At 47.9% G+C, this 25648-nt stretch overlaps 1 protein-coding gene across 1 annotated transcript in view; it reads left to right on the top strand.

Annotated features, from left to right (window-relative positions):
* bbs9 (Bardet-Biedl syndrome 9) overlaps positions 1-25648 on the top strand; it is a 226504-nt gene that overhangs the window by 111083 nt on the left and 89773 nt on the right. Inside the window, exon 20 of the mRNA XM_080425602.1 lies at positions 12327-12576. Within this exon, the coding sequence (XP_080281728.1) occupies positions 12327-12576 (250 nt within the window). The remainder of the gene's footprint in view (positions 1-12326; positions 12577-25648) is intronic.

Here is a 25648-nt window from a genome sequence, read left to right as displayed (position 1 = left end):
CATCGTTCTGCATGAACGGCAGCTCATAACGGACATTCAATGCATGTTTGAGTGTCAGGACACTGCATAATGAGGATTAGTGGGAAAAAAAAAAACTTTGGAGCTGCTAAAATAGGCGATTTTTGTTTATACACATTACTCCATTATGACAGGGGCTTCTATGAAAAAAGTCAACTGCCCCTGGTATGTTGGTGAGTGATTAGCGACACATCAAAGCAAACACCTAAAATGACTGGATCTCTCCTTTAAAGGGCCATGGACAGATACAGAGATCTCCATATATGGGCACAAAAGGGACACAGACATACAGACGGGGTACAACGGGTACGCTGACAATGGTTACAACGGGTATTGCATAACCAGGTGGGGCATGCATTCCCGACTTGCATCGTTCCGGAGTATGCCGGTGCCTGTTGAGAAATATCTCATGTAATGTGACCGTAATAAGTAAGTAATGTGCTGTGAATGATCCAAGCACCACCGAAGAAGAGTACACCAAGAAATCACCGTGATCACAACAACAACAAAAAAAGCTAGGCACCTTTCATGTTAAAGGATTTATAAAAACGGCCACATTCAAACGGCGATAGCTCTGGAATGGAGGATCGCGACCGGACACTTTTTTTTTTTCGCTCTACTGCGACAGCCCCGTGCGTGTAATGAGCCGATCTTTGTAGAGGACGGAGGTCACAGAGAATGATTTTTCAAAGGTACAGTAAAATCACTGTTTTCGCTGGCAAGGGGACGGTAGACGGCTGAATTAATTAATTAATTCCTGGCAGTGAATTAAGATCAACTCACTTCCAAGCGCAAAGTCGGCCCTAGATCATTTGCTTTTGAGACAAACTAGGCGCTATTCCTGTGCGTCTTGGGAAAGACATCATAGGCTGGCACTAGTTTATATCAATTTTAGCGCCTAGCGCCGGCCGCAGGAAGATAGGCCTTGAGAGTGAAAGAAAGCGTGACTTTGAAGGAACTGGATTACCCAGACTGTTCATCCAGACATCCCTTCATTCTGCAATCCCTTGATCCAATCTGTCCATTCAACAAACCAGCCTCCTTCTTCCTATATGCACTGTAAAATCCAGTTTTAATTTAACCCTGAGAGTATAATAGTTACATTTTTGCACACTCAGAGTTTAATCAACAGGATTGTGCTCTGTGTGCATCAATCATCCTCCCTTTTTTACATTTGTTTCATGATCGATTCTTCATATACATTTTTCTAACCATTCATAACTTGTTTTGTTCAATCATTCATTCATTCATTCATTCATTCATTCATTCATTCATTCATTCATTCATTCATTCATTCATTCGTCATCTTGTTTCCACACTTCCATAGTTGTTCGCTGATCTCCAACGTCAGAGTCCATCCATTCCCTTTTGCCATTAACACTCAATGACCATGGCCCGGACGGCTGGCGTAGCGGTCTGGGCACCTAGACTGCTTATGCTGCGTCTCACTCACCCCATCCCTCTCTCCCCCATATCCTGTCAGTCTACTGAATCTAACAATAAATGCGAAAAAGCCAAAAACAATATCTTAAAAAAAAAAAACACTCAACGACCATGGTAGCAGGATTATATAGACTGTTTACCCATGCAGTCTCCACTACTCTCTCTCTCTCTTTATCTGCACTCATCTGACAACCGGGAGCCGTTCGTCCCGCTCTCCCTTCTACTAAGTGTCCCACTATAGAAGATGTGTGAGAGGAAACCACTTCAGACTATAGAGGGGCATCCACTGACCCTGACTGCACCAGTCACCCAGTGACAAGGAGGGGGGGAGGAGAGAGAGAGAGAGATGAGAGAGAGAGAGAGAGAGATGAGAGAGAGAGAGAGAGAGAGAGAGAGAGAGAGGAGAGAGAGAGAGAGAGAGAGAGGAGAGAGAGAGGAGAGAGAGAGAGAGAGAGAGAGAGAGGAGAGAGAGAGAGAGAGAGAGAGAGAGAGAGAGAGAGAAGAGAGAGAGAGATGAGAGAGAGAGAGAGAGAGAGAGAGAGACTGCTTTCAAAACAAAAGAACACAATTTGTTGAACATTCTTTTTACTTTTACGTTGAATGTATTGTCTCAGTTCTGTGATGTCTGCACTGCGACCTCCAGCGCAGTTACAGTATAATGGTTTGTGCAAATCTTTACAAATGTCTTCTAAATCCTAACAGTTTTCTGAAAAACTTATGTTGCTATATCAGTGGTTCTCAAACGTTTTCATGTCAAGGACCCCCGAAATTATATGTATTCCCCCCCCCCCAGCAAAGATTTGAGTAAAAAATATATGTACAAATGTTCAAGATTTTTCAAAAATAGCAGATCTACAAGCTCGTAGCTTGGTGCCGCGCTATGAGCTTGTAGGTCTGCTATTTTTGAATAGCCAAAGTATAAAATAATGATTATGCACTCAGATAGTTAGCATGTCAACTGCTTGCTTCTCTGTAGCATAGTGAGCATCCAGTCCTCTGCATACCACACATACCTCTGTGCAACCCCGAGCGCCTATCTGGGGTCATTTTGATCAGATGTATCACTCAGATTTCCAGATTCCATTCTAATTGGATATGACTCTGCCTTCCAAAGTTTGCACGCCTTTGGTAGGCAACCATATAACCTATGGTGCCACATATGGCTGAGACTTGCGCTCCGAGGAACACACTTTTCTAGTCTATCTTTTCCATTTCCCTTTTTAGAGCTTAATTTCATACTGGAAGACAATTGAGGTGCCTGGGCTGAAACTTGATCCCAGTAAATGACATGGAACTCCATATTTGGGCACGGCTGACATCATAGTGACAACATAATGATGACGTGAGCTTTGAATCAGCTCGGCTTAAGACCAGACTGCACATTGTGAATAACACACATGGAGAGAGACATCGAGGAAGAATTCGTCACCACAAGAGGAAACTATTCCAGCAGAGATCCATACGTTTGATTTTCATCTTGTAATTTCCCTGTAACCAAATCCTGGATCGTAAGGTCACAGATCACGAATTACATTCTTGGACCATTACAGCCCATGCATAGCAGCAGCTTTGACCATGATGAACCAACTGTTCCCGACAACGAGCCAGCAGCAAGGAAACTCGGAAGAATCAAGACCTTACAATAGTCAACATTTTACCGGGACTTTAACTCAATCGGAAGTAAAGAGACATCATCTGACTGACACAGGAACGCAAAACTCACATCTGTAAACAATGTGACAAGAGTTTCAGTTGCAATTCTCACTTGAAGACACACCAGCGTGTCCACACTGGAGAAAAAACCTTTCCATTGTAAACAGTGTGGCAAGAGTTTCAATCAATTAGTTGGCCTAAAAAGTCACCAGCGTGTCCACACTGGAGAAAAGCCTTTCCATTGTAAACAGTGTGAAAAGAGTTTCAGTCAGTCAGGTCACCTGACAAAACACCAGCGTGTCCACACTGGAGAAAAGCCTTTCCATTGTAAACAGTGTAGCAAGAGTTTCACTCAGTCAGGTACTCTGAAAAAACACCAGCTTATCCACACTGGAGAAAAACCTTTCCATTGTAAGCAGTGTAGCAAGAGTTTCACTGAGTTAGGTAATTTGAAAAAACACCAGCGTGTCCACACTGGAGAAAAACCTTTCCATTGTAAACAGTGTAGCAAGAGTTTCACTGAGTTAAGTACTCTGAAAAAACACCAGCGTGTCCACACGGGAGAAAGACCTTTCTACTGTAAGCAGTGTAGCAAGAGTTTCACTCGGTCAGGTACTCTGAAAAAACACCAGCTTATCCACACTGGAGAAAAACCTTTCCATTGTAAACAGTGTAGCAAGAGTTTCACTGAGTTAGGTACTCTGAAAAAACACCAGCATAAACAGTGTGTCCAAACACTGGACATTGGACCATTGTTCCAATCATCACCAAACATGGCACAAATGCTGTTCAGGGATCTGCCATGATAATGATAGTCACACCCAAAAAAATACCTAACTCTTTGACTGCCAATGGCGAGAAAGAAGAGATTTTGTGTTTTCAGTTGTTTTCCACTAGATGGCGCTGTTCAGAATCAGAATCAGAAGACTTTATTGCCATGACATGTAGACATGTTAGGAATTTGGTTTGATGCAGCGGAGCGCAGTTTACAACAGGACTGGTGCAAGACAGGACAAGACAGTGCAAACCACATCATAGTGCAAACAACAAGTAATAAATAAAAATAAATATGAGAAGTGCCAAAAGTGCCAAAAAGATCAAGTGTTCAGTTAGGACAGTCCATATAGCTCTCTGAGGTCAGGTCAGGTCGGGGGGGGGGGGAGGAGGACCAGCAGCATTCAGTAGCCGGATGGCCGTAGGGAAAAAACTGTGTGAGTGTCGTGCCTTCACAGTCTTTAGTGACCGCAACCTCCTGCCTGAGGGGAGCGGGGCAAAGAGACCATGGCCTGGGTGTGCGGTGTCAGCCATGATCTTCCTGGCCCTCCCCAAACCCCTACTTTTAAACAGGGCCTCCAGGGGGGGCAAAGGGCAGCCAATCACCCTCTCCGCCGAGCGTATCACCCGCTGCAGCTTGGCCTTGACCTTGGCCGCTGCAGCGGGGAACCAGATGATGATGGCGAAGTTCGCTAACCTGGGAGTTCGCTAACCTGGGAGTCACCATTTGACTCCCAGTGAAGCAAAGTAGCAGCAAATCACGTGATCGCAAAAAAAAAACTGCCCTTTGACTTCCTTGTTATTTGATTTAGTCTGATCTATCCACCAGAGAAAACATTTTGTAACCGCGATCGGCCATTTTTTCCCGGTCGGCTGTTGTATAACAGCCGTTTTCACCAAAAAAAGAGAAAGGAGTGTTTTTCTAAAACTCATAAAGAAGGAGTGGACGAGAGTGTAATTTTTTGGGATGACGTTCTTTTAGGGTCCTAGGATCATTCCTAAGTTGCGTTAGAGTGCCTTCTTGTGGAATATATATGTGGAAAATTTAAAGACAGAGATCTCCGTCAATGGTGGTCAACGGTTGGATTTGAAATGACGGAGATCTCCGTCAATGGCAGGGAATGTGCTAAAAAAGCATTTCATGTTATCTTTAAAAATTGCATATGCATTAATTAACACGGCCATGTTTTGTGCAATGCAATTTAAATGAAGCCTGCATGAGGTAAGGCTCGAACCAGGGACCTTCAGACTGACAGGCAGACACTTAACCGACCAAGCCATTCGATCCACAGACTTTAGACTGTGAGAAGGGAGCGCACACAGATTTTCTTCCTTTTTTAATGAAGCCAGCCCTCTACAATATCCATTGGCTCATGAAGGCTTAATTTTTTCATGTACAAACTTCTAAACTGGGACTTTAGATAATGGTCCATAGATTGTGTGTAGAACGTTTCACGCAAATCGTAAAAAAAATCCCGGGTTTAGGTGGCGGAAAATCTAAGGGCGGAGCTTACTGGTCAAATAGACAGATGTGTTCCTCATGAGTCAAGGCACATGTGTAAGCAAGTTTCATGGCTGTCGGCCAAACGAGGCATGACTCATGCCTGTTTAAAGTTTGCATTTTCAAACGATTGCTAAAGTTCCCCCCTCTCCCCTACTGTTTGGTAGAGGGTCAGTTTCGTAAAAATATGACACTGCATTCATGTAGTTGGGGGCAGAAACCGCAACATTCATTGGCCCCTGGAGGCTTCATTTTTTCTAAATGGGTTTGAAGATATTGGTCCAACGACAATGTGTAGAACGTTTTGTGCACATTGCTCAAACATCCCAGGAGTAGATCGATTTGAACTGTTTTTCATATAATTCTAAATGGTGGGAGATCTAAAGGTCAGAGGTCAAATGGCAGAGTGTGAAAGTTCTTCGTCGTGAGGAGACGCATATGTGCTATGAAGTTTCATGGTTGTAGGTTAAACAGGGCATGAGTTATACCTGTTCAAAGTTTGGATTTTCAATTGAGTGCTATAGCGCCACCCTTTGGCCAATGGTTGTGGGTTTCGTGTCTTCGACACTTGACATTGCCCTCTACCATATTAATGAGTTTTGTAAAAACCGACTGCACGGTTAGGCTAATACTGCCATGTATGTGTAAAACGGCGGAAGAATAATAAAAGGTAGAGAAATAAGAAGGGACCATGGCACTACGTGCTTGGCCCCTTAATTAACTGCTCAGGTTCAATAAAACTGGCCCCCATCTATGTTGCGACCCTGTCTAGGGGTTAGGGGGGCTGTAGGTAGCTATTGATTGTATTATTTATTGCTGTACTGTCTACCTGTATGTATTTTGTATCAAATCAAATCAAATCAAAGGCACGCAACAAAGGCACGGTGGAATAATGCAAAAAGATTGACTTTTATTAAGGTGAATCACTCAATCAGCTCGAGCATTGAATGCAAAATGGGTGAATGAATGCTATTATATGTACAAGCGATGCTAACAACAGTCCAATCGTGAGCCGGAGCCAAAACATAAACCAAACGGCACTTCTCTAGCAACGACAACCCTCCTAATCTATCTACTTAACTAATAACCAGAGTGACACCAGAGTGACACAGCAGTTAGCAAAGATACTAACTAAACTAAACTAGCAAACCTGCTTTAAAAAACTAAACCGAGCTGGAATTAAATAAAAAATAAAAACAAATGAAAAAGGCAAAATTATAATAAAAGATTGACTTTTATTATGGTGAATCACTCAATCATACATTGAATGCAAAACATGTGAATGACTGCTATGTACAAGAGGTGCTAACAACAGTGCAATGGTGAACAGGCCTGAGCCGGGGCCAAAACATAAACTTAACAAAACCAAACAACACTTCTGTAGCAACGACAACCCCCTAGACCATTGGTTCTCAAAGTGGGGTCCAGGGACCCCCAGGGGTCCTTGGGGGGAGGGGGGGGGGTACCAGGGGGTCCCCAGCAAAATTAGTTAATAGAGCGTCATAATCATTTTAACCCCTTTATCCATATTTTATACTTTGGCTATTCAAAAATAGCAGATATAGATCTGACATTTTTTAAAACAAATTAAAATGTGCGCAAATCTTTGCTTCTGGGTGACTCTGGAACAAACTATTTTGAGATGGGGGTCTGCGGCCAAATGCATATAATTTTGGGGGTCGTTGACATGAAAAAAAAAAAAGCTGGCCTTGACCAGCTCCGTTGATAACTCCACAAGAGCAGATCTTGCTACTTGGAAAAGTTTATTATGACTTGGCATCGGATTAAAGTAACAACACACACTAAACGGGGGTACTGGGGTAAAAGTCAGATGGACATGGTAGTGTATCCAGACATCTTGTGATCACGTTTTCCCGCTAAGGCCATGGACTGGCTGTTCCCGATCTTCTTTAATTAGACTATGAAATGACAATGGAATTAAGGAGTGAGAGCGGGTTTGTCACAGGAAAGTCGTTATTAATGAGGGATCCCCCCCCCCACACACACACACACACTAATGCTCTTACTTACTTTCTCTATCTCCCTTTATCCTCCATTGCTCCCTCTCTTCACCCTTCTCTGACTTTACTTGTTTTCCCTTTCTCCTTAGTTTCTCTCTCTCTCTGTCTCTGTCTTTCCGTCTGTCAGTCAGGCCTTGAATAGAGTTGCTGACGCGGTCTGTCTGCCTGCTATTCTTGCCTGCGTCCCCCCATACAGCCATACCGCCTCACACCAACTCCTCTCTCCCTCCTTCCCTCACTCCTTGCCTCCCCCACATTTCCTTTTCTCCATCTGGTTCCATCGTACCATTACTTTGTCTGTTTGTCCATTGACTGTGGAGGATACACTGTAGCTCTTCATATACTGTGTGTGTGCGTGTGCGTGTGCGTGTGCGTGTGTAAAAAACACATACACACGTATAGGATCTTTAATGCATGAGTCGTGATAGTCGCCGAGCACTTAGATCTTAGCTGGTGAATTTGAAAGAGAAACGAGGGTAACTGTTATGCTATTGAATTATCCTGAATCCAGCCGTTCAGACACATTACATTTACAGACATTTCTGAATTTAATAAAAAGGTTACGAGTTTAAAGATCATTTTAGCCATCTAGGATGACTGTATCACATTGTGCTCACAGAGTCATAACATTGTTCCCCATAAATGACTTTTCCAGCCACACTGAGCGCATCAGGGATGTGGGATTGGAGTCTGAATCTTTGGCTGTCGCTTTGGGAGTCTCCCAAGGCTCTGCATTAGGCCTGCACCGTTTTAACCACGTTCATCCAGTAATGTTGCAATCACAACTGGGATTTCCCTTGTCTAACTTAATTCTCGTGACATAATCCGTAGACGTTTCCACAGCCTCTGGTATACCAAGTACACTGGCCATACAGTGCTCAGTAGTGAATACATTTTCAATCATTTTCAGTATATTTATACTCTGTAATTTATGCCAGCTATCTATCAGTGGCCTGCTCCAGGACACTTTGATAGGCAGAGAGTCTCACTGACAATGTTTTACATTGCACTGATGGAGGCTGGATGCTGAATTACTTGTACCCTTAAGCTGACAAAGCTGTACATTTTTGTCAGCTTTGTGCCAGTAAGAGAAGATTTGTAGAACTTTTTCAAAAAAAGCTGACTCACAAGCTCACAACGCATTGCATCACAACGTAGTAGAAAAAATAAATTAGGGCTTACAGTAAGTGTTTAAACTGTTCCTCATTTTGCTGGGGACCCCCTGGAGGAACCCCCTCAAGGACCCCTGGGGGTCCCTGGACCCCACAGAAAACCAGTGCCCTAGACAAAAACAAGTTTCAACAAAAACTGACCATTCTGCAAACTTTCACCTGTTGAGCACTCTTTGCTCACCGACCAGAGCCAGCATCTATTCGGACCTGTAGCCTTAGGGCCCTTTCTCTTGCAATTTATCACTTTGGCCCCATTCCAAACCTGTCTCACTCTGCCCTCCTTTGCCTCTCATTGTAGTGTTAGTGGAATGAATGACCAGAGAGCTTAGGTTTAACCCATTCAATCCGGGAACGTGTCTGTGTCATTTTTTGATTTCTTTGGCATTTGTAACTCAAATCTTTGCTTCTAGTGATTCTACAAATGTCTTCTAACAAAAAACAGTTTTTTGAAAAAACGTATGTTGCTATAATCAGTGGTTCTCAAACTTTTTCATGTCAAGGGCCCCCAAAATGATATGTATTTGGCTGCAGACCCCCATCTCAAAATATCAGAAGCAAAGATTTGAGTTAAAAATGTTTGCTTTAAAAAATTATATTCAAAGATTTGCACAAATGTTAACGATTTTTCAAAAATAGCAGATCTACAAGCTCATATGAGCTTGTAGATATGCTATTTTTGTAATAGTCAAAGTATAAAATAATGGTTAAAGTTTTACACAGATGGCGTTCCCTGTTTTAATGGGTTAAGTAGATTGAATTTTCTCCCCCAGCTTGTGGAATCTTTGTGGCATTGGCCGAGGTGGGGGTGGTGGGGGGGGGGCAGTCTGACAGTTGAGCCAAGTTTCCCAAGAAACGCGCTGCTAGGTCGGCTGCGGCCGTTGTGAAAGGATTTGATAACCTGCGGAGGTATTGTGGCACAGGGATAGGTCATTTAAATTGGGTTCCCAGCCTATAGCCCTGCTCCTCATTCCCTCGCTCTCCCACACAGCGTTTCTCTCTCCTCCTTCCTCTCTAAACCTCACGTCCGTCCGCCGGCTCTTTCCACTCACTTTTCCACCTTTCTCATCTCTGCTCGTCCCTTGCCCTCATCATCACACTGTCATTTTCCCTCTCTAATGTCTCTCGTCTTCTCTGTCATCGTCTCGTCTCTTTGACCTTCTCTGCTTGGCCCCGTCCGTCCCTCTCACCCCTCTCATGCCGCAGTTCACCCCTCGTCTCTGCTCTTCTCTCTCTCTCTCTGTGCCTTTTCCCCTTTTCTCTCATGACCTCCCCCCTCTCTATTTCTCTCTCTCTCTCTCTCTCTCTCTGTATGTCTCTGTCTCTCTGTCATTATCATTACAGGGTTGATTACCTGTCATTATGGCCCATTAGGGGCCTATCAGCATGGCGGCAGGCAGGTAGGGTAGCTGGGGGGAGGGGGGGGGGGGGTTCAGGAGAGGAGGATGAGGAGGAGTAGTGGGGGGAAAGGGAGGTGAGTGGAGGTGGGCCCCCACACCCTGGGCACCTGTCAACACACTGCCCTCCCCTCCTCTTGTCATCCCTCCCTCCCCCTGGACCATCTATCCTCAGACAGGAGGGATGGCCCTGGGTTTAGGGTGGTTGTGTGTGTGTGTGTGTGTGTGTGTGTGTGTGTGTGTGTGTGTGTGTGTGTGTGTGTGTGTGTGTGTGTGTGTGTGTGTGTGTGTGTGTGTGTGTGTGTGTGTGTGTGTGTGTGTGTGTGTGTGTGTGTGTGTGTGTGTGTGTGTGTGTGTGTGTGTGTAATTGTGAATTTGTGATACTAGGGAGGCATGGGGTTGCAAGGGGATGGTTGTGTGTCATTTAGATGGGTAAATGAGTGAGCATGTTGGTGTGCGTGCGCGCGGTTGTGCAGATCCAGAGATGGCCAGACCAGATATTCTCTCAGACTGAGACAGCAGTAAGAGAATGATAATAGAGCTGCTTCTCATTCCCATGGGGGATCAGTACTGTCACAGCTGGTCACTGACAGACATCATGTGGATTGTGATGTGGACAGTAAAATCCTCAGTTTTAAGGCTCTTGCACACAGCTCCAAATCTTTTGTCCGTCATTCAAGGTTTCGGAACAGGTTTAATTTTTGGTGCTTTTCCGTATCCCATGTCTGTATGATTCAGGAAAGGCTCATTCACTAATGCACACTTTTCTGAAGAGATGATGGAATGCCAACTAAACTCTTGTGTGTTGGAATTGGTGGTCTTCTTTTTATGTGGCTCCAGTATAGCAAAGGTGGCTGCGTAACGATTTTAGATGACGGATAAAAAAAAACAGATAAGAAAAATACAGACTCAGTGTACAAGAACCTTAACTCTGAGAGTGTAAAAATGGACTGTGTGTGTGTGTGTGTGTGTGTGTGTGCGTGTGCGTGTGCGTGCGCGTGCGTGTGCGCGTGCGTGTGTGAATCATGATCATGAATTGACCTACTACAGTTTAGGCATTTAGTAGACTTAATCCAGAGCACCAGTGGAGCTTACTATGAAACCGTGCTCGGGGTGTCTCTGTCTGTCTGTGTGTGTGTCTCTCTGTGTGCATGCACTGCCTGTGTGCAGCCGCCAGAGTGCGCCAGAGTGCAGGAATTTAGACAATGCTCTGATTAAAATGCACAACAGCCTGCAAAACACACACACACACACACACACACACACACACACACACACACACACACACACACACACACACACACACAATGTCAATGTTCTCTCCCCATCACGGTGAAATAACACGGATTACAAGTCCGTAAATACACAATATTTTCGAGCTGCGTTCGCTTCCAGCGTTCGCGCGTCTTACTTGTACATCATAATACACCAAATGCATAGAAATAGTAATCTAATAATAAATTAATACATAAGTAAGCCAATAATCTAATAATAACTAATACATATGTAAACCAAGACCCTATCATCAGCCTACATTGAAACTATACACACTATAGGATGCCAGGTCAATAATGACCTGGCCAATCTGAGGCTTACGTCACTTTTTCTCAGACATGCTGACTTGTGATACAGACCCTCCGTCATTGGAATTGATGACATTGACATTGATGACGGTTGGTCTGACCATGTGAGACTAACCTGTCAGGGTTTATTTCACAATAATAACTGTCTCGCTGTGCATTATCCTGCTTATTACATGGCTACTTACAATTACTGTATTAAAGGGATAGTTCACCCTAAAAAAAGATTTTTTTCTATCGATTAGTCACCCCATTGAGACTTGAATTCTTGTTTTTGTCGCATTCCTAAGCCAATCATTTTATGACCAGCGGACCGGTAGGAGACACAAAGGAGTACTCTTTGTGTCTCCTACCGGAACCGCTGCCGGTCGTCAAATTATTGTCTTAGGAATGTGACAAAAACAAAAGAATATCCATGAATTCAAGTCTCCATGGGGTGACTAATCGATAGAAAAAAAGTCATTTGGGGGTGAACTATCCCTTTAAGCAAGCTTCGCAACATAAACGGTGACAGAGCAGTAGTCTAGTATGCTATTGAGAAATAGCAGACAACAGAATGCAATCATTGAGTAGTCGGAATCGAGCATTCAAACAAAGTGTGTAATAATACAAGATAACGTATGCCTGTCCATGGTGACCTCCAGTGCAGATCTTAAATGTCATTCGTGGCCGTGGGCCCCTTGCATCTGACTGTCTTGTAAATGTCGAGCAGCCTATACAGTAGTTAATCTCTCTCTCTCTCTCTCTGGTTCTCTCCTTCTCTCTGTCAGGGTTGGGAGGAAAGCTGCGATGCAGCCGTGTCGCACCTCCTGCGGACGTGCCTGTCAAGGAGCCCCAAGGACCAGGCCACGTCTCTGGCCCAGGCAGGGGGCCCTGCGCTGGGCCTGCCGAGCGACACGGTGCGACTGAAGAAGCACATCACGCTGCTTTGCGACCGCATCGGCAAGGGAGGCCGGCTCACCCTAGCCTCCGAGGCCAACGTCGTGGTGCCCCCTGAGGTCCACTCACTGGCCCGACCGGGTGAGTTAGCATGGGAGAGGTAGTATAGAGATGGGAAGGGGAGGAACGTCTGAGAGAACAGCAGGAAAAGGAAAGGAGATGGAAGAAGCAGGAGAGGAGAGGCTCTTTCTGCCCTTAGTTCCTGTCTCTCTACACTGACCTACAGTATCTGAAATAAAGCAAAACATTATAATAAATTAAAAATAAATAAATAATAATAATAATAATATATATATATATATATATATATATATATATATATATATATATATATATATATATATATATATATATATAAATCTTTAAATCCATTAATAACACACTGCACACATACAAGAGAACACTGTGATGTGTGTGTGTGCGTGTGTGTGTGTGCGACAGTGCGTGTGTTTGTGTTTTCATGCATGTTTGCATGTGTGTGGATGCATGTGTTTGCGGAAGAAAAATATGACTTTTAGGGCAGTTGGTAGAACCTGTGTGTGTGTGTGTGTGTGCTTGCCAGGTTGTCAGAATCCCTTGTAAAGACAAGTCCCCTGGTAAAGCTTTTAGGCATGAACTGGGGAAAACATGAGGCCTATTCATTGCATACTTTATGGCCTGCACACACACACACACACACACACACACACACACACACACACACACACACACACCTACACACACACACACACACACACACACACACACACACACACACACACACACAACATACTGATAACCGTGCACGCACGCATATACACACACACACACACACCTCTAAAGACCATTAGTACTGACAAGAGTTGCCAAAGGTCACTTTGTGTTCATGTGTTTCTAAGAGGCCCTCTTGACAATCTCATCCATTACAGGTTGTCATACTGGTTCTTCTTCTTCTTCTTCTTCTTCTTCTTCTTCTTCTTCTTCTTCTTCTTCTTCTTCTTCTTCTTCTTCTTCTTCTTCTTCTTCTTCTTCTTCTTCTTCTTCTTCTTCTTCTTCTTCTTCTTCTTCTTCTTCTTCTTCTTCTTCTTCTTCTTCTTCTTCTATGTATTTAAAACAGAGTTAGAAGAATTCAAGGACTCGTCCTCCCCCATCTAAGTGGACAGGTTTCTACAATACATGTGAATTGTGTAAAAAATAGCGCCCAAAAACTCCACCCCCTCCCAGGTTCAGGTTATGCTTATGTAAATAAATATAGATATGTAAATAAGGGGATTTTACACCTTCGTACAGCAAAGTTAAGAATCAGGCTTTCGGTTTCGGTCATAAGGTCAGTTCATTTCGGTGTAGGCACTGGATTTGATTGGGATCTCTTCTTTTTGGCGAGCAACACTGTTGTATTACGGAGCGTATATGAATCTTAAATTCATACAATGTAACACACGCTCTGTCACCATGTGCTCCTCTGCCGTTTTTTTGTCATACTCATCAAGCCTTGGATTCTTTTATCTGCTTCTCTGCCCCTTTCTTGCCATGCTCATCAAGCCTTGGACATTTATATCTTCAGCCTTGGACTTTTATTTGTCTCTGTATCTGTCCTGTTCTTGTTGCCTGTTTGGTTTTGGCGTCATGTTGCTGTAGCTCTGTATGTTCTGTCTTCTGTCTTGTAATTCTGGTAGTTTGTTGATTCTCCAGGTGTTTCTTGTGCCTCTTATTTTGTGGTATTGTTCTGGTGTCTTCCTGTCTGGTATTTTATAAAAGAAGGTACGGTCATCTACGTCATTTTCTCTATCCAGCAATTCCAGCTGGCAGATTCGTCGCACTGGGAGGAAAACTGCAGCTGGGAGGTGGATGGAATGCATTGCAGTCAATGAGGGCCAGGTGGACCAGCTTATGAACAAACACTATTTCTGTTAACTGAGACCTTTGTAAAATACTCGGTCCAGGAGTATAAAAGAAGACATATTACACAATGTTTTCTGCGGAGTTGCTTTTCGATGTGCACACTGTATGATTTTATTGAGGTATCTAAAGAGCACAAAGTACGTTTCTGAACGTGCAAAAGTATCGCGATCATTTCAATCATTGACAGTCTTACAACCAAATCTCGCGATACTGCCGAGCCAGAAACGATACATGGTGCTGTTTGGATGTCTCAATAAAATTACGTAGTGGGCACATCGAAGTGATTAGAAAACAACCTGTGATATGTCTTCTTTTGTGTTCCTGAACCGATTAACACATTAACTGCCAAAGACGTTTATAAACGTCTTTGGGCATTCAGCTATTGCCTGCCAAAGACGTTAAAAAACGTGATGAAAAAAAAAAAAAAAAAAATATCTAAAAAGATTCTCTAATTATTTTGTATTGACACTCTTTCGATATTCCAAACGAATAAGGAGATAACAATTTCCAAAGATTTGCTGCTCCATCCACTTTCACAAAATTCAAACGGACAAACAATTCACATTGTTTTTTGGTTTGAAACTACTGGTTTTGAGCTATTTTCAAACATCAAACAACACATGACAACAAGGTCATAATGACCTCGTTGACATTTGTGAAACCACACCTGAATCTCATCTGTGATTAGAAATTATCTGGGATCAATCATACTGGAGAAAAATATTCTGTGGCTATGCGAAAAGGTACCAAAATCGTTCAAAACCCTGGCAGAGGCTACAGACTTTTCTGAAAAACTCTGGCAGTCAATATTAACTGACAAAGGACGCAATTGTTCAGAAATTGTTCACAAGCTGATCAGGCCGGCTCTCGTTGACTCCAATGTATTTCACAGAACTTCCGGATCCAGTTTGCCTCCCATGCGCATCAATGGCGCCTAACTGGCCCGGTGGCCCGAGGACTGACCGCACCTTATTCTATCAATTACCTTGTCTGCCCTTGTAGCTGTTACTGTACATGCCTTGTCTAACCACCCTGATTATTGTTAACCCTAGTCAACTGTGTCCAGTTAGTTAGTTCCCTAGCCCATCCCTGTGTTGAGTCTAGTTTAGTTCCCTTGTGTCTAGTCCTTGTCTAGCTATACTCCCCTGTGTGTTTAGTTAGTTAGTTAGTTAGTTTATTTATTTCAGTCATGATTTAACAAAACAGTTGAACATACAGAATAAAGGCAACAAGAAAACTATTGGCCGAAAAGGTATGGGCTGAAGCCAGTGGCGTACCCACTGTAGAGGCAGGACAGGCGGTCGCCTGCCCAACTAAGATCTCGCCTCCCTTAGAAAACCCAAATAACCCGGGGGGGGGGGGATCTCGCCTGCCCAAAATGTAATTCCTGAAGACGCCACTGGCTGAAGCCAAAGCTTATTAATATTTAAATTAATTGTCACAATAGAAAAAAAGTAAACAAAAGAGCAAAATAAAGAAAACCAAGTATCAACGATGCTGCAAGTCTTAAAGGTTTAATGACATTCACTTTTACACCACATTCAAAGTCTTTGTCCTGGTCCTTCAAAAGTGTACAAAAAGTTTTAAGTGAAAATTCCATTCCAGTGATCAATGGCAGGTGTTTTTTTCTCACATTTCTAAAGCCTTTTCAACTGCAATGAAAAAAGAAATCTTTGCCTGCGGGTGTCGCTGGTGAGGGATTTTGCCTGTCAATCATCGCCTCTGCTCCGCCCCCCCCAAAGGAAAGGATAGGGGAGGGGAGGGGCGAGGAGGAGAGTGGGCGGGATTAATCGACTGTGACCTCACTGTCGAAGGGCCAAGCTCAGATTACTTTTCAGCCTAATTATTCAGAAAACCCCAGACCACAGAAAATCCACTGAATGTTCTAAGTTCAGTTTTTTTGGGTGTAATTGAGGTAATAAAACCCCAAATAAAACATTGAAAATAAAAAAAGTGAAAATGAATGTCATGATACCTTTAAGGTCCTTACACACCGGGAAGATTTTTTCATGCGAATGATACTTTTTTTTGTTTTAAACCTTATAAATGCAATGCAAACTTACATGGAGCGAAAAAGCGAAAAAGCGAAGCGAAAAAGCGTCTTTTAATTATTCGGAACGAGTCCGAATTTTGCGTATATTCGCATATTCGCCGGTGTGTAACCGCCTTTACACATCAGATTGGAAGCGTCTTATTGTGTGCCTTGTACATTATTGCAGCGGTCTTAAGGTTGACTAAATCTTCAAGTTTCAGTTCTTTGTCAGTTTGTTCTATGCTGAGTTCCCACAGAATTCTGCTTAAGTCTTGTTACCTTCCTCGTATCTGTATCTGTAATTAGGTTTTTGCCTGCCTTGTTTTGGAAGAGTTCTTGGTTTAATAAACTCTTTGCTTTTGAGTTCATCTTCTGCGTTTGGGTCCAGTTGCTCTGTGTCACCTTTAACATCACCTAAGTACTGTGCGTGTGTGCGTGCGTGCGTGGTCCGTCACCAAAAACATGTCAATTTTATTGCATGGAGAACAGATAAAACAAAACAAAAAATATATAGCATATACCACCTCTCTCTCTCTCTCTCTCTCTCTCTCTCTCTCTCTCTCTCTCTCTCTCTCTCTCTATTACATGTACTCTCAGAAGTCTCTTCCCCATTATCTCTCCCTCTTACTCTTCTTCTCTCACATAGCCTATCCTCCTCTCTCCTCTCACTTCCATACTCTTGTTCCGTCCTCTTTCATTCTTTCTCCTGTGCTCGCTCTTCTCAGCTTTTCCCTCTTTAACTGGCGCTCTTTCTCTCTTTTCTGCTCTCTCTCTTGTCCCCCCCCTCTCCCTCCCTCTCTCTCTACCTCATTAGTAGTTGAATGTCTCTCTCCAAGATGAATTCCGGTGATGACAAATGATGTCAGGCCATTTCCTTCCAGTAGCCTGGAACACACACACACTTTGTACACAATGTAAGGTATGCTTTGCCGTTTATGTATGTGAGTGCATGCATGCATGCATCCACACACGCCCGCACACACACACACACACACACACACACACACACACACACACACACACACACACACACACACACACACACACACACACACACACACACACACACACACACACACACACACACACACACACACACACTTCACGCTTTTTACACTCTGTAAGATCCGCTTCACGCATGTGCGTGCATGCACACACACTCAATAGAGTATTGTATACGGATGAAGGGCAGTGCAGAGACATAGACTACCGTAGCTTGCCTTGTACACCTTGTAAAATCCTCAGGGTTCGTTTATCCAGTTTTACAGTAATTCTGAGAGTGCAAAAACACTGATGATAGTGTGCGTGTGTGTGTGGTCCATCACAAACACACACTCTCAGTGTCTCAGAGTTAAATTAACACTGAGGTTTGTTAATGTGTTGTTGAAAGATATAGTATGCATTTTTTTCTGTTACAGACAATGGACACTCGCTTTCTGGCCTGTGTGTGGGTGGGTGGGTGGGTATGTGTGTGTGTGTGTGTGTGTGTCCGCGTGAGTGTTTATTCAAAGGTGTTTAAATGGTGAACAGTAATGAACTTGCGAAAACTCTGTGTTTGAGAATAAAATCATTGCTGTCCCATCTCCCCTCACTTTTGGGGTGCAGCCAAGGTACACACGGGTGTGCAGGTCTCTCTCTCTCACACACACACACACACACACACACACACACACACACACACACACACACACACACACACACACACACACACACACACACACACACACACAGCCCCGGTCCTGTCAGTACTGCAGTAAACAGTGATTTGTTAGAGAGGGCAGTGATGTTGCTTTTTCTATTGGCTGTAAACGCACTCCGTTGTTTACGTTTCCAACGACGGACGGCAACAGTTTCCCTCCGGTGACCACGGAGACTGACACACACACACACACACACACACACACACACCAATTTACAATCCAGTGCCTTGAGCTGTGAGTGTGTGTAATTAAATATGTGTTAATGTGTTTACTGTATATGTGTGAGTTGGCTACAGAAAACTCAGGGTTACGGATGTAACCCCGGTTTCTTTAGAATTCGGAGTAACATACTCACTATGGGATATCAGCGGCCCCTGGCGTGATGCAGAGCTACATACCATAAACTCCCGGGCCATTCATTGGCTGAGAAGGGTATGTCACGTGTCCGGTAAACCGGAAGAGGTATAAAACCTCTTGCGTGACGTGGCTCATCCTCTTTAACACGCTTCCTGCATGCAGATGCACACAAACAGGGGTGTTAGGTGAGTATGTTACTCCGAATTCTAAAGAAACCGGGGTTACATCCGTAACCCTGAGTTTCTTGTCTAATTCTCCGTAACATACTCACTATGGGATGCATAAACCCCCCTGGGGCTTATAGCCATACCGAATCTCAGGTCCGCACGCCCCCTAGCCATAAGGCCCCGTCCCCCTGGACGTGACCTTCGGCCTCACGGGCGCCCCAGCCCTCCGGGCCAGGGTGCGGTATATGATGTTAATAAAAGGACCCTGACAGACCAAGTCTGCCTTATTCAACTAATGGACAGACACAAGTCTGTCCCCTAAGTGAAAACAAGGAAACAGGGCCCTCCTCCCCTGGGAACCTACCACAGGTGGTCCCGAGGGGACTTAAGAGAAGGAAGGTAGGGGACACAACACCGTTCCTTAAGTGAAACAAGGAAACAGGGGCCCTCCTCCCCTGGAGACCTACCACAGGTGGTCCCGAGGGGACTTCAAGAGAAGGAAGATAGGGAAGAGAAAAAAGGCAGGTTAAAAACAAAACCAGCCTAGCTCCCCCCATTCTAACTAGAGACAGCCGCCACCCCTAGGACAGCATGCGCCACTGACGCTGCTGCCACGTCCAGGCTATAGAAAGCCGCAAACGTTGAAGGTGACGACCAGTTTGCGGCCGCACACACTTCCTGGACCGAAACCCCCCTGGAGAGGGCCCAGGAAGCAGCCACGCCCCTAGTAGAATGAGCCTTCAGTCCTTCTGGAACTGGAACGCCACCACTGACGTAGGCCAGCTTAATGGCATCCAAAATCCATCTAGAAAGCGTCGCCTTAGCCACTGCCTTCCTCTGATCACCCGGGCCGAAGGAGACAAACAGCTGCGACGACGATCGGCCGGCCACCGTCTTCTGGCAGTAGAGCCTCAAAGCCTTTACCGGGCAAAGACAGTGTAGCCGCCTATCCTCCGCTGAAGCGAAAGGCGGCGGATGAAAAGCTACCAGCTCAACCGGCGTCTGGGTGACCACCCCGTTCTTGGGGACAAACGCCAAGTTTGGCTTAAGCAAAACCCTACTGTCGTCACCCACGAACCTCATACACTCCGAACTCACCGAGAGCGCATGTATGTCGCTGACCCGTTTGGCTGTAGTCAGGGCAACCAAAAGAACCGTTTTGAGGCTGACGATCCTCAGATCCGCTGACTCCAAAGGCTCGAACGGTGGGAGGCAAAGCGCCCCCAGCACCACCGTCAGGTCCCAAGCCGGGAACAGAGCCCTAGAGACCGGCCTGGCCCGCCTGGCGCCGTTCATGAACCCCCGCACCATCGGGTGTTGGCCAACCGTCATGCCATCGAAACTTTCGTGACACGCGGAAATGGCCGCCTGATACACCTTAATCGTCGAGAAAGCCAGACCCTGCCTCAATTTTTCCTGTAGGAACATGAGGACGCTGCGTACCGGGGCCCGAAAGGCCTCAACCGGTGGTGACTGACTCAGACACCATGCCACGAACAGGTTCCACCTGTCGTCGTACGCGGACCTCGTGGAAAGGGCCCTTGCCCCCTGGATGGTGGCCACCACGTCAGGGGGCAGGCCATACGAAGTCAAGGTCTGCCTCTCACGGGCCAAACCCACAGGTCTAGGTCCTGAGGTCTCTCGTGGAAGATGTTGACCCCTCCCTGCCGTAGTAGGTCCCTGTACAGCGGGAGGGGCCAAGGCTCGGCGTAGAGGAGAGGTGTTATCTCCGACCTCCACACGCCCCATGCCGGAGCCACTAGCAGCACTGACCGACCCTGAAGTCTCACCCTCTCCAGTGTTGAGGGGATCAGGTCCAGTGGCGGGAACGCATACAGCAGTTCGTCCGGCCAGTCGTGGGCTAGTGCGTCCATGCCCAGTGAACGGTCCCCCACCCTCACCGAGAAAAAGAGAGAACACTTCGCGTTCTCCTCGGAGGCAAACAAATCGACCTGCGCCCGGCCAAACCTGGCCCAGATCAGGTCCGCCACCGACGGCTTGAGGGACCAGTCCTCGTACCGGGGTTCGCCCCTGGACAGTAAGTCCGCCCCGCTGTTCAGGAGACCCGGCACATGTGAAGCTCGAATCGACGCGAGATGCGAATCGCACCAACGCGTCAGTCTGCACGCCAGGCTGTCCAACACTTGGGAGCGCAAGCCCCCCTGCCTGTTGATATAGCACATGGTCGTGGTGTTGTCCGTCCTGATAGCGACGTGACAACCGCGGATGTGAGCCTCGAAATGTTTGAGGGCGAGAAAAACCGCCATTAGTTCCAGATAGTTGATGTGAGCCTCCCGTAGACTGGAGTCCCACACCCCTCTGGCCGAGCGGCCTTCGTGGACGGCCCCCCATCCCGTCAGGCTGGCGTCCGTGGTGATAACCATCCGTGACGTCACAACCCCCACACTGACCCCCTCGGTCAGAAAGGGCGCCTGTGACCATGGTCTGAGAGCCTCCACGCACCGTGGAGGCACCACCACTTTCCGCGAACCCATAGTGGATGGGATCCCTAGCGCCAACATCCACCGCTGGAAAGGTCTCATGTAGAGTCTGCCTAGGCGGACCAGGTGTATGGCTGAGGCCATGAGACCCGCCGCCCGCATACACAGTCTGTAACTGACTGGACGCCCCACGTGGAAAGATCTCACACACGCCAAAAAGCTGTCTACCCTGTCCTGGGATAGGCGCGCCATGAGCGTGTTCGAGTCCAGCAGGATCCCTAAGAAGGTGGTCCGCTGAGACGGAACCAGTACGCTCTTTTTGGCGTTGATCATGAAACCTAGGGACGTCAGGTGAGCGACTGCCACGCGCGTGTGTCGCATCACCTCCTCTCTCGAGCCCGCCGCCAGGAGCCAGTCGTGGACAACCGGATCCCCTGCCTCCTCAGTGGAGCCACGGCTGCGTCCGTGCATTTCACGAACACCCTGGGGCTGAGAGACATTCCAAACGGGAGGACATTGTACTCGTACACCCTCCCCTCGAACCCGAAGCGCAGGAACTTCCTGTGCGGTGGGTAGATTGGAATGTGAAAATAAGCATCCTTGAGATCGATACTCGTCCACCAGTCCCCAAGACGCACGGTGCGTAAAAGCGCAGCGGTTGTCAGCATTCGAAAATGGAAAACCGTGAGGTATTTGTTGAGACCCTTCAGGTTCAGAATGGGTCGCACCCCCCCCCCCCTTCTTTGCCACCAGAAAATATTTCGAATAGAAACCCAGTCGGTTCTGGTTCGGAAGTAATTCCGTGACAGCGCCTTTGCTCAAAAGGGAGGCAACCTCCTCCCTCAGAGTACTGGCCGCTGGACCTGTGGCCTTGGAAAACAACACTTTGTCCGTCATTGGGGGTTTTCTGGAAAATTGTAACCTGTAACCCTTCTGTATTGTGCGTAATACCCAAGGATTTGGCTTGCAAATCTTCCATTCCTCCACACACCGAGCGAGTGGGTTGGCCGGTGACGTCACCGGCCGCTCGGAGAGTGGGAGCGTCGCTATGGGGACGGTTGCCATGGGGAGCAGTGACGCTGTTGCTACTGCCGCCGGCGGTGCTAACCCTGAGGTGACTGACGTCAACATCCGGTTTGTCCGCCCGCGCCGGCTGCCTGTTTCCATGGAAACCGACGGCGCTGTCACCCGGACAAACGGGGCCGCCCGAACTAAGCCTACCTTGGCCGTCGCCCCCCCGTCGGAGCCCAAAGGCTCCGCACGTAGCGTCGACAAAACCCTCCTCCCCGTAGGGGATGTTTTGTCGCTCGGAAACGGCGAACGTGGCCTGTAATTCGAGAGGCGGTGTGGAAAAGGGGGCAAGTGTCCCTCCAAGATGGCGGGGACCGAGGTCCGCCTTTTCTGAGCCAAGTACTTCCGGTTCACAGTGACGTGCTGCTGCCACCTGGGAGACGGAAGCCTGTGAGGCGACAAAACCCTCCTCCCCGTAAGGGATGCGTTGTCGCCCGTTACAAGCGAACGTGGCCCGCCCATCGTGACGCGTTGCGAGAGAGGGGGCATCTGTCCCTCCAAAATGGCGGAGACAGAGGCCCGCTCTGTCTGACTCAAAGACTTCCGGTCCACAGTGGCGTTTCGCTGCATCCTGTGAGACGGAAGCCTGTGAGGCGAAAGGCAAAACCGACGTGACCCTGTTCCACTGGCGCTTTGGCGCCCTCTTGTGGACAAAGGCGGCGTCGGTTTGTTTAATACCTTTCCGATTACCTTCATATGACCCAAAACATGCACAGATGTTGTCCGAACAATGCCTGGAACACCGGGGTTCGGGTGTTCCCGGCCTTGTGGGCTCATGGAATGATGGTATCGACTTAATGCATTTACAGAGTGTATCCCAGCAGTGTCTGGAGCCCCGGCAAACGGGGGCCCCAGGCACTTTGGGCTTATGGGAAGATGACATAGATTTAATGCATGCACATGGGGACCCCCAGCAATACCTGGAGCCCCGGAAATCGGGGGCTCCAGGCCTTGTTGGCCCATACAGTAAGGGCGCTGGAACAGAGGGGCCCGCGAGACGGGGACCCCTCTGCTCCAAGGCCCTATGCCATGTGAAAGAACGAGACTGTTTGTAACATTCGGTACATTTATTTTCTTTTGCAGAGAAAAAGGAGGTACATACAGGGCACTTTTCACTGAAACATTGCGCTGTACTATTAAAACGTCCACATTCTGCACACATAAATCGTCCACACTCTGAACACAACAAAGTTTCTTGGCACTCGTGGAGCCGTCCTCGACTCTGTCCAACGAGGCCTGAAAAGCCACGGTCCTCTTCCCCAACACGAACGGCGGAACAGCGGGCTGAGCCGGTCTGTGCACCGGCGAGACAATGTCACTTACCCCGCCCGCCACGAGGCTTCCCTCCTGTGTTGCGACGTGGAGGTCGGCTGGAGCTTCCTTCGGTGTTTGTGTTGGTAGAGGCGGGTGGCTGGCGGGGGGAAGCTCTGCCACGATTGCCCGCGTTGCTCTGCGGTCTGTCCCGCGAGCTCGCCTGGGCTGAAGAGGAGCGGGAAGTGTTGGACCCTCGGCGAGAGGAGGAGGAACGACCTCTGCCCGCGGGCCTCTCGTTGCGGGGTCTCGCAGACGGAGGAGGGGCTGGCTCCAGAACCCCCGCCGCGGCTTCCCTCTGGGCCTTCCGTGAGTCGGTGGAGACTCGGAGGAACTCCGACGCTCCAGCGAAGAGGTTGTCTGGCTTCAGCGGGAGCGCCATGACGCTTTTCTTTGCGTCCACCACCTCGTGACGGAAGATGGCCAGACCGAGCCAACGAGCCCTCTCAATCGCCGCGCTGTCCGCCATGGACTTCCCCACCCAGGCTGTGGCGTGACGAGTGACCTTAATGGTCAGTTGCTGAAGGGCCTCCAGCTCCTCAGCGTCGTCGCCCCACGCCTCTTTTAGCTCGGCTAGCCGCTTAGCTGTCGAGCCCTGGAGAATGGCGACCATGTTCAGCGCGCGCGCCGCCAGCGCTGCTGACTTGTACGCCTTCTTCACCGCCACGGATATCGCCTTTTCCTGGGGATCGGTGAAGTGCGGGTCGGGAGTAAGGGCCACTGGATGACGCTGGTCCATGATGCCCTGGGCCAGGACGGGGTCCATGGGGGGACAGGGGCGAAGCCCAGCGCGGCCGGGACTTTCTTGGACCTCTGCGCGCGCTGATCCTGGGGAGCCAAGCCCTGGTACTCGTCATCTTGCCCGGTGGAGGATGCACGCTCCTCCATCGGGCGAACGAGCCCACATCTGAGCAAGGCTCTATCGATGATAGCCGAGACCGGCTCGTCGCGCCTTGCAGGATCGGATTCCAGCTCCTGGGCGTCCGGCCAGCTGGGCCCCAGCTAACCGCCAGAAGCCCCGAGGTCGTCGTCCTGACGAGGGCTGGAGGCGGCTGCTCCGGTAGCCCCCTGGAACGACAGTATCTCACCCTCCTCCGCCCCCTCGTCCATGCTGTGGGCGCTGCCGTCGTCGGAGACGTCGCTGAACGAAGGCGAAGCCCCGCTGTCACGGTATTCCTGCTGCGGCCTCGGAGAGAGCGGCTGGGAAGAGGGGGATGAAGCGCCGCTAGCTAGCTGCACCCGGGTGGTTCCCCCGGTCACAGCTGCGGCGGCCGGTGGAGTGCTGTGCGGCACGGAGGGTGTAGCAGACTGGAGCTGCTGCGACGGCGCACTCTGGTGTTGCTGCGAGCGGTTGCTGCTGGGACCGCCCGCAGCTGGAGGGCCCATTGTGGGATGAGGGCGCACGTGGTGGGCGCTACCACCCACGTTACCTGGGCCGGTGTCCATGCGAGCTGGATCCGCTACGGCGCTGCCGCCTGGGGCCAGTTCGTCGGCCCTGTCTAGACGGCGCTCGAGGCGACGCCTGGAGAACCGGGCGCAGTCGTCGCAACCTCCCGGTGCACCACGGAAGTGCTTCGCCTCGAAGGCATGCCGTCGCCCGAGGCAGGAGATGCAAAACCCGTGAGGGTCGTCCGCGGCGATCAGCAAGCGGCACCGTGGCGTCAGCCCGCACGAACGTGGAGCCTCCATGGAGCTAACCTATTAGCCTTTAGCCGGCCGGCTAAACACGAGGAAAGCAAAAGGAGGAAAACTTGATTTCAGATAGAAAGAAAAGATAAGAGAGCCGCGGGAGCGGAAAGAATAATAAACTTTTTTTTTTTTTGCAGTAGAGGAAAACCCGTGGGTCAGTACAAGTACCACCCGAGTGGGCTAAAGCTGGTTTCGGTCTAATTCACAAAGTTTGTAAAGTTTGGTCTTTGAGGTATGTCTTGTAGCTGTAGCATCTGCCATGCAGAGAAGCGAAAGAGGATGAGCCACGTCACGCAAGAGGTTTTATACCTCTTCCGGTTTACCGGACACGTGACATACCCTTCTCAGCCAATGAATGGCCCGGGAGTTTATGGTATGTAGCTCTGCATCACGCCAGGGGGCGCTGATATCCCATAGTGAGTATGTTACGGAGAATTAGACAAGAAACCATACAATATGTACATACTCAAGATGCCACTGACCTCTCCCTTTCACTCTCTCTCT

The sequence above is a fragment of the Gymnoscopelus braueri genome (assembly GCF_963280865.1).
Source record: "Gymnoscopelus braueri genome assembly, chromosome: 4".
Taxonomy (NCBI): Eukaryota; Metazoa; Chordata; class Actinopteri; order Myctophiformes; family Myctophidae; genus Gymnoscopelus; species Gymnoscopelus braueri.
This window is presented reverse-complemented; position numbering and strand designations above follow the sequence as displayed.